Source organism: Pinus tabuliformis, chromosome 8 (genome assembly GCF_031772625.1).
Source record: "Pinus tabuliformis cultivar Carrire ecotype Pingquan chromosome 8, CPIR1, whole genome shotgun sequence".
Lineage (NCBI taxonomy): Eukaryota > Viridiplantae > Streptophyta > Pinopsida > Pinales > Pinaceae > Pinus > Pinus tabuliformis.
The window spans coordinates 1,106,517,405-1,106,531,494 of NC_142294.1; the positions used below are offsets into that span (position 1 = coordinate 1,106,517,405).

A 14,090-nucleotide genomic window follows, 5' to 3' on the forward strand; every position below is an offset into this window, starting at 1 on the left:
AATCTTCTTGAGAAATGTGTGATAGTCAAATAATGTATGAGGGAAAAAGGAAACTTGAGTAGGAAGATGGGATAATTTTTATAGCATGGATATGGATAGCAAGAGAAGAGTTAGGTCATGGAAAAAAGCACCACCATACTATGAATAGAAACAACCATGGGAGGGATTGGGTTTGTCGTGCTTACAACAAGGTTGGCATGGATGTGAGTGAGTTTTATGCTAGAAATGTAGGCTATGTGCCTACAAGTGAGTTTACTCTTAAGTAAATAGCTCAAGAGCCTTTAGAAGGTTAATGCAAGCACTCCTAAAACAATTGAGAATTGCCAGAGTCCCTCGCTGAGATATTTTCTAGCCTACCTTATTTTGGATTCCTATAGGGAAGTTAGATAGCTTGAGGGACTATGTGGTAGAGAAGGAGATCCCATTCCTTTAGTTGTGTAGGTTGAGGGGAAGGATATTTGGTGGAATACAATTTTAATTGGAGTTAGAAACTAGGTATTGGGATGTTGTGTGTGGACAATGGATAGCCAAGAGAGCTATTCCTCTTTGTGGATTCATAGCCCCAACATGGTGGTGGTTTGATGTGGAGAGAAATGGAATAAAAGACCTATTGTTGGGAGGAATGTCCCTCATATGCAATTAATTGATGACATTCATGTGTAGAGATAAATGTTCTTATTTACTATGTTTATTTTTTGTTATATGTTAAATTTAATTGTTGTATTTTAATGCTACATATTGCTCTCATTATAAGTGTTTTAGTATGGTTATGTGAGTTGAAATAATGTGCATTCATGTCGTTAAAATTATTAATAGTTCTATGATCATTTTCATCTCGATGTACACATTTTATTTTAATTGAATTAGGTTGTTTCATGTATTCTAGTGGCAAGAATGCTATGAAATGGTATTGGAGTAGCAAGTTCTAATAATGGAAATAATTTCCAATAACAACCCTTCTTGGGTTTGTTATAGGATAAGTAGGGTTTTCCCTTACGTTAAGTTGGCGAAAACCCCCCATTTGTGATTTTGTCTATCAAGTTGAGATTTGCTTAGAATGGTGTGTCTATGGTTTTGTGATAGTGGTGAGTTCAATTTTATTTATTTATTTATTTATTATTATTATTTATTTATATATTTATTTATTTTATTTTATTATATATATATATATATATATAGATATATATATATATTTCCAGTAAAACAACTAAGTGTTGAATATATTGTGCATAATGAATGAAAATATTTTTCATGCAATATAGTGTGTTTCAGATGAAAACATTTTTCATGTGACATAGTTTGAAGTGGACTCTTAGAAAGAATTTTGAGAAGATTACATATCATGATGAAGAAAACATCCGAAGTGGTGACATATTGTGAGAACATTAGCTTTCTTGCATAAGTTACCAAGAAGGAACTTTTTGAGTGATTTGATAATACAAGCAAAAGTTTGTTGCACAATGAAAAACGTTCAGTGTGACATGTCACAAGTTTTAATCTTTGGGTGCAAGAATAAATTTCTTGGAAGTGTGATACATCGTAGATCCAAACATTTTTGAAAATACAACAAAGGTAAGGAAGAAAGGGAAAAAAGGGCATGGGGTTTGGAGTTCAAATGGAGGATATTTTTGTGGATGTGGCATATATCACCACAAAATGTTTGGGTGTAATACAATGCCAAACCCAAAGTTTTCATCGATGTGATACATGGTTAGAAGTGAGGGGTTGGAATGATTTTGGATTTGAAAATTTTTGAAGGTGTGTTGGGCCTCCAACTTGTCATGATTTTGTTGATGAAACCATCCATTTTCACATCATCCCATTCACCCATTGTCGACATTTTTAAACATATTTCTCCATAAACACACCAAATTTATGCATGCATGTTTTCATGGTTTATTTTTATTATTTCCATTATTTTTAATGAATTAAGAAGAAATTTGCTTGGTTTTACTAATGACAATTTGATTAGTTCAAGATTCTACAACTCAAGTCAATTTTTGTAGCTATCTCCATGGTTAAGGTAGTAGCACCACTCTAGAAGGAAATCCGACACTTGGAATTGGTTTATAGAAGCTCCATTATGAAGTTGTATTAGTCAAATTCTACCTAGCTCACACGTGTGGACCTCTAGCAAGAAACCAAAGGAAAAACACAGTAATTTTGACCATTCATATTCAAACGCATTTTATGAACAAATGAAAATGCATTTTGAAAAACGAAAATGTGGGTTTTTCCAGCATGAGCCCAATTAGATTCCCGACGACCAGTTTCCTCAAATTCGTTAACATTTGAGATATTTTTGAGGTTCTTTGAAGCCATATTTTGCAGATTGCATGAGCAAATGGTTTTGTAATTTCACGGTCAATGCCCAATCACCAAAAAGTTTGGAACACACTATTCTTTAGCAAATTCGTGGTAGGGAGATCATTCTTATCATATTTGGGTTGATCTTTGATCCAAGGATCCATCAAATAATATTGAATTTTATTTTCAAAACTGATCTCATGACCATAACTCAAGCAAGAAAATTATGACTTTGTTAATTGCCTCAAAACTCTATAAATTGCAGTCTCTTTGATGAGAGGAAGGATTATATGTGAATGATGAATATTAAATTTTAATTGTTGCTGCTATTTGAAGGAAGAACTCCATTTTTTTTCGAGTGATTGTAATCTCTGTTATTGTGCAATTCTAAATGTGATTGGTGATTTCAGTCTTGTGATCTGAGTTTCTAATAACTCACACTCGTCAAGAGGGCCCCCTGAGTAGTGAGGGATAATATAGATTATATTTAATTCTTTGATTTATTTTGTTTACACTCTGCAATTAGATTATATTTTTCTTTTAGTTAGTTCTTTAGTTTATTTGCATATTCCATTTTCAATTAAGAAATTTTCGCATTGTTTTTGTTTCTTTGCAGAATAAATGCTTGATAAAAATATCAAAACACCAAATATATTTACTTCAAATTCCATTTTCTTTAAATGTTTTAGCTTAGTCTCAAATTCATGGTTAATTATAGTTCTGAGTTTCTAATAACTCACACTCGTCAGGAGGGTCCCCTGAGGAGTGAGGGATAATATAGATTATATTTAATTCTTTGATTTATTTTGTTTACACTATGCAATTAGATTATAGTTTTTTTTAGTTAGTTCTTTAGTTTTTTTTTTTCTAAATAACACTGAGCTATTATATTACAGCAAGAGCAAAATTACATCAGCAGTATTACAACAGGGCCGAGGCCCTGTAAAACTTGTCCTGGGACAGACAGTAAACTCGGGAGTATTCATTCCAGGATTACAAAAGATGGGAACCTGAGTGACACTCATGTAACCGACACATGGACTGTTGCACTAGGAGACTGAAACAACAGAAACACATGGAGGACATCGACACCATGACAGAGATAACAGATAACCGACACCATAACAAAGATGGACAGAGGTACATAGTGACAAAGTGCAGACACATATATGATCGCGAAGGGAGCTGACAGAGAGAAAAATTCGTGCAGTGAAACCTGGAGCGCGAGCTGGGCATGCTAATCTTCTTCCGTAGTCTGCGGTTCATCCTCCATCTTGCAGCAGGGAGGCTGGAGTATAGCCTTACCAGCATTGCGCTGCACAGGTTCACTAGGGCCTGCTCCAGGATCATGTACAGGCCTCAGCATATCTATGGCGGGAAATTCCATGTCCACTGTGGGAACAATCCCAGGAAAACGCGGAGGGTTGGCACGATGAGCTTCATCTTCACCCCACGGATTGCTGCAATGCTCCACTGAAACAGTTACGAAGAAAGTGGAATTGGACAAAGTACATGGAAGGTGGTATCTTACCATTGGGTGCTCAGTGTTCCCACATTCCATTCTCTCTGGAGGTTCCGCCATTCTTCCTCTGCCTGGGGGCCTTCCCCTCGGTCTTCTGCGTTCGGAAGATTCTTCAATTGAGGAAGAGGGAGAAGAGGCTCTTCCACTGAAGCTGCCACGCCGACTTGTTCCCCTTTGGCGTTCACGCTGCATACTGAAAATGAGCGGGTGGCGAGTGTGCACACACGGATTGTCCCTCTGAACTAGACGCCCAATCCCCCAACCAGACTGTGGATGGCAGGTTTGCAACACCGCCAATCTCCCAGGTTCACAACCAGACTGCCCGTATGCTCTCCAATTGCCCAAGTCAATGGCCTCTAAACCATCACAGTCGCTCTCAGAGCCTGAATGAGAGCCGAAACAATGAACCTCCGCCACTTCCCTCAAGACAAGAACAGGAGCAGACGAGAAATGCGGGAGAATGTCTGAGAACTTCCGGCTATAAAGCGCCATGTTCCGTTTCTCAAGGCGAGCAGTGAATGTCGAAGGGACGTCTCTGCAGTGAACCATAACTCCCTTCCTTAAATGTTGCATGCTGGAATAGTTAGGGCGAGTCCTCCTGGTGTACGTGGCTTGTCCGGGCGAACACATGCCCTGCTGACAAGCCATGAGCCTTATGTATCTAACAACCACCCGCATCCGGGGGGGAAAGATCCTTTTGCACCAAAGTGATGCAGTCTTTTTTGAGTTGTTCATCTTCAACTATGTCCAGGGGACCTGAAAAGTATGTTGATGTCTGAGAAACTCCTTGGTTAGCCAGTCTATCGGCTACCTGATTTGTTGTTCTTCGCACATGCTGAAAGGTAAGGCTATGTGGATTTGTAAGCTTTGCTTCCAAGGATTCCAACCTGCTCAAAAGTCTCCAGCTAGTTGCTACTTTGTCCGTTGTTGTTCCTGCTTGGATTTTCTTGGCTGCATTGATTAGGATGAGAGAATCGCCTTCTACCTCAATTGGAAAGAAGTGAAGTTGCTCTGCGAAACAGATCCCTTGCCAAAGTCCTTCCATTTCCGCTACATTATTAGTATCTTTGCCAAGAGAGCCATAATAGATGTGCATGGGTGCGCCTGTATGACTTCTGATGATTCCTCCATAACCTGCCGGACCAGGATTACCCTTTGCTGCTCCATCAAAGTTGAGCTTGAAAGAGTTGAGAGCTGGTGGGGACCATGAGGACGGGGAGGTGGGGCCGCGAGGGGGACGTGTGATGACCTTTGCAAAGGCTGAAAGGTCAAGATTCCATTCTTTAAAAATATCCCTTTCTTGTTGCACTTCTGGCATATCAGTGTCAAACCAGGTTCTTATGGCTAAGGTTTCCTGGATATTTCTTTTGTAGATAAGCCACAGAGCGTCTATTGTCCGGGAGGTATTGTTGAAGATGCGTGAGTTACGCTCTTTCCAGAGAAGCCAGTACAGAAAACCTGGAATAAGATCCCATAAGGTATTGAGGAGTTGGCTTCGGAATGGGTTCTTGTCCCAGTTCCTAATATTGTCCGTTACATCCTCGCCTCTTGGTGCTGCTCTTTTATTGCAGTACTCCACCCTCTCCCAGAGCTGCTTTGCTAGTGGACAGGACTCCATTAGATGGTTGATTGTCTCAGTGTGAAGATTGCAGTTTGGGCATCTAGAGGGCCCAATGAATCCTCGTTTTATCAAGTTATCCCAAGTAAGTATACGCCTTTTACTGAGCAACCATAGGAAGGTTGAAATTTTGGGCCAAAGCCCTGGAAGCCAGACTCTTGCCCAGATTTGGTCTTGATTCTCTTGGTTGTTTGAGTAGCGCAGCTGATGTGCTTCTTTAGTGGTGAATGTGCCTTTGTGCTTGTGACCCCATCTGAGCTTGTCCTGCTGGTTGGAGTAGCGTATTCTGCGTTGTGTGAGTTCCTGGTCCAAGTCTGAGTATGTTTCGCCTTCCCAGTCCCTTTGCCAGCTGTTTGCGGGTCTCCATGTTTGGTAGTCTTGATGCTGCGTTTGCTGCCAGAATTGTTGCACTTGAATGAGGTTTTCTTGCTGCATATACGATTGCCAGAGTGGCATCTGGAATAGATTTGCCAGCTTGGGAAGCTGCTGCCACGAATCCTCCCAGAACTTAGCTGACGTGCCAGAGTGTATTTCCCAAAAACTATGTTCCTGTATGAAGCGGCTGTGTATCTTAGCTGCATTCCAGATTGGAGAACCTTGGGCGCTGGAGTTGATTCTGATGAGATCTTGCCATTGACTTCCCATAGCATACTTTGCTTGCCATAAGCGAGCCCAAGGTGAATGAGGCTTGGAGAGCTAGTTCCACCACATTCGGGCTCCCATAGTGTTGTTACTTTGAAGTGGATCTCGAAGCCCTAGTCCGCCCTCTGTTTTGAGTTTGCACACATCTTTCCAATTCACAAGGGCCCATTTTCGATTTCTGCCCGTGGAGCCCCAGAGAAAGTTGCGCTGTAAGTTGCGAATGGCTTTGAGGACCCATTTTGGAGCTGCCAGGGTGGAGAAGAGGTACAGCGGCATAGCTTGAAGGATAGACTTGATCAAGACCAATCTACCTGCCATGTTGAGAGCACGAAAGGTCCACGAAGAGAGTTTTGATTCCAGCCTGTCAAGGAGGGATCTCCATGAAGCGTTTTTAATAGCTGAAGCTGAGAGGGGTGCTCCAAGATATTTAGAAGGCAGATGGGAAATGGTGAATCCCAAGATTCTGGCAATATTCCTTTGTGTGGAGGGGGGGGTATTGAAAAAGAAAAGCTGCGACTTGGAGGCATTGATGGAGGTACCAGAAGCATCAGAGTAGAGGGAGAGGAGCGATTTAAACATAGAGGCTTCTTTTGAGGATGGATGGCCAAATAACATGGTGTCGTCCACGAATTGTTGATGGGACAGCGGATTGAGACCATGTATTGAAATACCTTTAAGCTTGTGAGAGGCTATAGCTGCTTTGAGTAGTCTGCTGAGACCCTCAGCCATTAAAACAAAGAGAAAAGGAGAGAGAGGATCCCCTTGTCTTATGCCACGGGAGGGCCGAAAGGGAGAAGAGGGAGATCCATTCAAAAGAACTGAAAAGCTAGGGGAGGTAATAAGATTCATGATCCACCTGGTCCATGTTGCACTAAATCCAAAGGCTAGAAGCATTTTTTGAATAAAATTCCAACTAAGCTTATCAAAAGCTTTGGAGAGGTCGAGTTTTAGAATCATACCTGATTTCTTGAGGATCTTTAAAGAGTGTATAACCTCATTTGATAGTATGATTCCATCCATAATCTGCCGTCCTTCCACATATCCTGTCTGTTCCGGAGATATGAGCAGGGGTAGGAGAGGTTTGAGCCTGTTTGCAATAACCTTTGAGATTAGCTTGTATATGACATTGCAAAGTGCGATAGGTCTGAAGTTTTCCGGCCTATTGGGTTCTTCACCTTTGGGAACCAGAGCTAGAAAGGTGGTATTGAGGGACGGGAGGATCCAATGCATACTTCTGGATTCTTCAACCAGATTCCATACTTCATTCTTGATGAGGTCCCAGAATTCGTGGAAAAAATTGGCCGTGAAGCCATCGGGACCAGGCGCTTTTCCGTCCTTGAGTTGAGCCATGGCTTCTTCAACTTCTTGCAGGGTCGTGGGCTGGAGTAATCTGTTGTTGTGATCCTCAGTTATGATGCTTGGAATGTGCTGCGTGATGGCCCGGATTGCTGCTTCCCTGTTCTCAATGGGCTCCGTTAAGATTTCCTTAAAATACCCTGTGAATTCCTTTTCCATGTCCTCATGCTTTTCAATTCTTTCGCCTTGTTGGTTGTTGATGAACGCTATATTATTATGCATTCGCCTTTGAATGGTGGTCTTGTGAAAGAATTTTGTATTCTTCTCCCCTTCTTTGAGCCAGTTGATTCTCGATTTTTGCCGCCAGAGTATTTCTTCTTGCTTCCTGCGTTCTTCGATTTGGTTCCAAAGTTCCTGTTCCTGTTGTGCTTGTTCTTCTGTTCTGCCTTGGAGAATGAGATTTTGTTGGAGTTTACTCATTTGCTGCTCTAATTGGGAACGCTTCTCCTGAATGTTGCCAAAACTTGTGCGATTCCAGACTTTGAGGACATATTTCAGATTTTTTAGCTTTTGTTGGAATTGATACATTTTGGCTCCCTGCGGCGGAATGTAGGCTGCCCAAGCATCGCTGACTACCTTTCTGAAAGTGGCATTTGTGAGCCAGAACGCTTCAAATCTGAAGGGTCTGTTGCATTGATTGCCTGGTCTGGACCATTGTAGCAAAATTGGCCAGTGATCAGACCCGCCATGGGGAAGGATGGAAGCATTGAAATCTCCTCCTAGATGGATTGCATTGTCAGAGAGAAAGAATCTGTCAAGGCGGGAGGCTATGTGTTGAATGCCTCGTCGTTTGTTTGTCCATGTGAAAATTCCATTAGAGGTAGGAATGTCCATAAGGTGATTGGTTTGAATGAAATCTTTGAGGCTTTCACTGTCACTGTCGAGCCTGATTAGGCCTCCCTGTTTCTCTGCCATGGAAGTTATTATGTTGAAGTCGCCGCCCCCGATCCATAGTGGGAATTGTCTGTTTTCATTGAGAAGAGCGAGCGTTTCCAGAAGTTCTATTTTTTGCTGAACTAATTGAGGAAAATAAACATTTGTGAGATGACCATGTATGCCGGTGCCCACGAGGTGGAATGAGGCTTGAATGAGATGGAGTGTGGCGTGGAAGTCATATAATGTGATGATCTGAGGGTTCCATAGGATAGCTAAACCACCTGAGGCTCCGGAGGCATCAACAGAGATGGCCCTGCTTCCTGCCCAAACTTTGCCCCGGATTCGTTCAATAGCATCAGTGTTGCTTTTGGTTTCTTGCAGAAAAACTATGGTTGGTTTTTCTTGCTGAATCAAATGTTTGATCATTCTGTGTTTTGAGGGACTGTTGAGTCCTCTCACATTCCATGATATTAACTTCATGTAAACTGTGATTTGGGTTTGTAGAACTTTGTCAACTTAGGGAATCGCCCTGATTCCATAAGTATTTCACCTATTGCTATGGTGCGTTGGAGGTTTGTCTTTCGTCCCCTTTTCTTGAGATCCTTGAGTAACTTTTTTCCATCCCATAGACTGCCTCCCTGGATGCCCAGGCTTTTATTATGCTGCGCCTTGGCTAGGACTCCTTCCAGCTTGTCGATTTGCCAAGGTTGAATGGAGTTGTATTCTTTTTGTTTGCATGCTGCCTCAAGTGTAAAGATATCTAATCCATCGATAGTGACATCCGCTTGATCTTCTTCCATAACAGTAGTTTCACCTAGAACTTCCTCATCCGCTTCTTGCTGAAGCCTGAGAGCCAGAGTAGCATCGGTTTCCATATCGGCGTCCTGCTGCTCATTATCCACTGAGGTTTGCTCTTTAGAGAATGAGAGGGGACTGAATCTTGATATGGATTTACCTTTCTCCAAAGAAGGGCTAGGAGTGGGTTTCATTGGATCAGGGACAGAGGACTGCAAGGGATCTGAGTGAGGGAGGGAGGAAGATGGCGCAGAGGGTTTGTGAGGGGATTCAGAACTGGGATGATCATTTTTTTCATGCGTTGCAAGAACAGAGAATTTGTTCTGATGGTCCGCTTTGAGAGTGTTGTCAATAACTGGCTGACTCTTTTTGGCATGCCTGCGGCGGTTGGGGATTTTGATGAAACCTTCAGAGTCTATATCAGAGACAACAGCAGCTGCTTTGGACTGGGAATTTAAAGGACAGTCACGGAATAGGTGGCCGTGCTCATGACACTTACGACAGCGGAAGGGAATATGTTCATAATCTAAAGGTTGAGTCCATTCATAATCATCGTGATAGAGCTTTACCGTATCCGCGAGGGCTTTGGTCAGATGCATCTGGACGCAGATCCTAGCATATGAGGTGTACTTGCGAGTTTTTGTCTCCGCTGCAACTCGGATGAAGGTGCCCAGTTTGTTGCCTATGTCCGCCAGTGTTTCTTCTTTCCAGTATTCTGCAGGGAGGGAGTACATCCTGATCCAGACGGGTGCCCAACTGAAATCCTCCTTGTCGGGATTGAATCTGGGCTTCCATTCGGTGAGATAGAGGCCTGAAGAGTTGAAGAAGTACGGCCCTCCTTCGAATATCCTCACTCTGTCCTCCACACAGTGAAATATAGCTGTAAAGAAGCCCTTTGGTCCTAGTTGCAGAGTTATTTGTCCTTTGGGCTTCCACTTTGAGGCTATCCAGCCTTGTAAGGCTTTTTCCGTAGGCCAGAAGCCTAAAAATTTTCCTATGAGTGCATGATCTTGCATGTACTGGATTTCACCATTGATGCGGTGGCTGGGCAGGTCCACCTTGATGGGTTCAGCAGCTTTTGGGATACAAGTGGCTGAGGTTGCTTTAGGCTGAGTCGCCTTGGCTTTATCATGGGTCTCTTTGTCAGCTTCATCTTCTTCTGTCGGGGTCGTATGAATCCTTGCCTCAGCTTTCCGATTTTCGCCTTGTCCTGCATCTGGGCCAGCGTCAGAAGGGTGCAGAGGCTGAGAGTACTGGGTATTGTCAGAACTCGCAGAGTGTTTTGGAGGGGGAGCAGAGCTCTCCCCTCCTCCTGCCATATCCATTGCTATCGACCAGCAGGGGAGCGGCGGCAGTAGCAGGGTAAACAGTCAGGGGCGGCGGCGGCTGGTTAGGGTTTGGCTGCAGTGTTCAGGAATTCGCATCAGAGCGTTTCTTTGTATCTCCCAGTCACTTTTATCTTAATAATAATCTTAGTTAGTTCTTTAGTTTAATTGCATACTCTATTTTCAATTAAGAAAGTTTCTCATTGTTTTTGTTTCTTTGCAGAATAAGCGCTTGATAAAAATATCAAAACACCAAATATATTTACTTCAAATTCCATTTTCTTTAAATGTTTTAGCTTAGTCTCAAATTCATGGTTAATTCTAGTTCTGTGGATGCACATTAGTAATATTTGAAGGCTTCCAACACTTTACTTGCTCTTTGATTCGTGTAAACTCTTAGATTAATGTTGCTTTCACAAATTTGATAGTTTAGACTGTTTCAAGTTCTGTAGGTTAAATTTACTTCTAGTTTTGTAGAATATATTTCCATTCCAAATCCAATAGATTAAATTTCCTTTCAAACCATAACAGAGTAATTTGTCTTTTAATTTTATAGAATAAGATTTGATTTTCTTTTTTTATAAAATAGAATTTGAAGCTTTCACATTAATGTAGAATTCATTTAAATTTCAATGTCTTGAATTTTGTTATTTGTTAAATTTGTGTCTTTGAGAAAGAACATATGCATGTGCTTACCAAAATCACATAAATAGATTGCAACTTTCATTTTGAAATCAATTCATTAGGATAATCTCTTCTCTTTAGAATTTAGATTGAAAGCCAATTGCCTAGCACATATAGTGCAAGTATGCTTCGCAAGTTCACGAACCCTAGGTTTGACAATTAATGACAAGTAATTTAAGAGTCAATTAAATTACCCAACATTTTGGCGTTGTTTTCGGGGAAGTATACATAGGTGTTAGCTTTAAATTGCATCTCATTCTTAGTTGCATCCATTTAGTTGCATAAGATTAATCTCATTTTAGTACATCCTAGAGGTAGATTCATTAAGAAAAAATAAAAAAAAATTAAAGACTCTATCACCTACTACCCCCACTAAATCACTTGGTGCAGTGAGAGCCGCATCATCTTTCACATCATGAATTCATATTTTTGCAGGTAGAAGAAGAGGTGAAAAAAAAGAGGTTGAAGAAATGGATGGAGATGATGGCAATGAGGAAGATCCTTTTGGATTTCCCATTCAAGAAATTGATATCAACGTTTATATGAACATCCTTCCATCCATACTTTCTAACTTCAAAGGTATGAGATCAGAAGACCCAGAAACCTTTATTTTTGAATTTGAAATACTTTGCAGATCATATGGTTGCATTTTACAGATTCAAAATTGAATTTGTTTCCAGCAACATTAAAGGATAGAGCTCTTAGATGGTTCATGAATTTAGGAACAAATTCTATAAGGACATGGGATAATATGAAAAGAGTGTTTTTGGGAAAATATAAAAATTATTATATACACCATGACCTTAGAAATGAGGTCTTTAATATGAACCAAAAAGAGGATGAAAGCCTAGAATATTTAGTGGAGGGATTTACTTATAATGTCAAAATATCTAAATTGCATAATTTAGGATCACACACATTAAAAACTCTTCTACTAAAATCTATAAGAGATGAATGGATTGATCTTCTTAACTTGATGGGAAAAGGAGATGTCTCTCAATTGTCAGTTCAAGAGATTTGTGAATTGTGAAAGAACATGCCAAGAGGAAAAGCAAAGAATGGAATATACTCTCAAGATCTAGTTATGGAAAGAGTAAGTAAGTCGACATCAATATTGGTAAGTCAAACTAATATTAATAATTTTCTAGACATTCTTGGTAATTTAAATGAACAAATTGATATGATAAGAACGAAAAAAAAGCAAAATGTTGAGAACGCTGCTTCATTTATATTTTGCCCTAAATGTAGAAAGAAACATGCTTTGCATAAATGTCCACTTGATAACATTAAAATTTTTGAAATCTATGCAGGATCACATATTATTAAATATTTCCCATCATTACCAGGGTTAAAGGCAGTTTACCAAGGAGAAAATCAAACACTGGAGCAACCCTGTTATGTAGCTCCAAGAAGACCATGGCAACCTCATCAACCTGGTATGCTGCAAGATCCTAATTATCAATTTTAGGGTTATGCACAACAATCTCAAAGTAATTGGAAAACACCCATTCCTTAGCAACCTTGGCCATCTCAATCCCAACCTCAAAACCAATCTTGGAAACGAGGTTGGCAAGGGCCTTACAGAGGAAATCCACCATATCCTCAATCTTTTCCTTACTATCCTAATTACCAATATCAATGTTATCCATGCCATTCACCTCCACCACAACATCAATTTCACCCTCAGATGACCTCAATTCAACCTTTCCCATTACCAACCACACACGCACCCCAAAGATCCATTCCCACTCAACTACCTGCACAACCATTTCAAATCCCAAATAATAAAATACCTCAATCCACTTACAATGTGGATATATTGCAAAAATATTGTCCAGATACCATTGAAGAACAACAACCAAAATAAGAAGATTTAGATAAGGTCCAAGGATCATGGATGTTCGTTGAAGAAGAGCAGTTGTTGGAACCCGATATTGAAAAGTTTCATGCATGCCTATGACTAGATTCTATGAATGGAAATTACATCTCTGAAGACTTGCATGGCATGATAGCAGGAAGCCGAGGAAGACAATGTTACATTGAATCTTGGTTCAAGATAGCCATCGGATCCTATTACTCAATTCTTTAGTATTTTATGAAATCATCTCAATCAAGGCAGTTGGTCTCTCATATACGGGTACATATCAAAGCGTATCTTTCAAACATGCATATGAGCTTATCTATCATCTTATTATGCACATGGTTCCATTAGAAGTATTCCTATACTTAAATGAGATTTATTTCTCAAGTAGAGTAGGAAATATATAAAAAAAGAAAAATAAGTCCTATTATGAAAACTAGTTTACTGACACATTTGGACATGAGCTCTGCTTGAAAACCATGAAACTGGAGAGAAAATTTCACACTAAGTTCTGCAATTTCATGACGATTTCAATATTTTATTATGGTTCTTGAAATCGTTTTTTCTTCTATGCTCGAGTTGTCTGATGTGGGATTCCTTAAGGTCCACCTTCCAATGGATCTTATCCCATTGACTTTAACACCTTATCTGGTACAAAGATCAAATATTATTTGAAGTTTCTTGGAACTTGCAGACATCAATAGCAAACCTCCTCGTTGACAACAATGGGAATACAACAATGTCTCTTGATTGTCAGACCTTGCAGGTGACTCAACTTCAACACATTCATTTGTCCCTGTCAAGATGCAGGCAGGTACCTTGACACTCATTTATATTATCGATGAGTTGTCTCGCATTGGTTAACAATTTTCATCAGTGATCAGTAATCCAATGATTTCTTTCCATGCTCAACTTCAACACATTCATTTGCAAGGTAAGAATTGTACCATGAATTTTGGTTTTGATGAAGACTATATGGTTTTATGGAATCAATAACAACTTGCAGTAGTATATTTTATTAGTTTCTTGTAGCAGCATGTTCATCTTTTTTCCATTCAATAACAACATGATGGCACCACTACAACTCTTCTTCATTCATTCCTT

At 40.3% G+C, this 14,090-nt stretch overlaps 1 protein-coding gene across 1 annotated transcript; it reads right to left on the reverse strand.

Annotated features, from left to right (window-relative positions):
* Positions 1 to 6,143: 6,143 nt before the first annotated feature.
* Positions 6,144 to 10,441, reverse strand: LOC149239220 (uncharacterized). Its single transcript, XM_089369802.1, has 5 exons — positions 9,686 to 10,441; positions 8,872 to 9,562; positions 7,862 to 8,641; positions 7,049 to 7,651; positions 6,144 to 6,400 (listed from the first exon to the last, which is right to left on the reverse strand). Exons 1-5 carry the CDS (start codon positions 10,439 to 10,441, stop codon positions 6,144 to 6,146), a joined length of 3,087 nt encoding a protein of 1,028 aa, XP_089225928.1.
* Between the last annotated feature and the right edge of the window lie 3,649 nt (positions 10,442 to 14,090).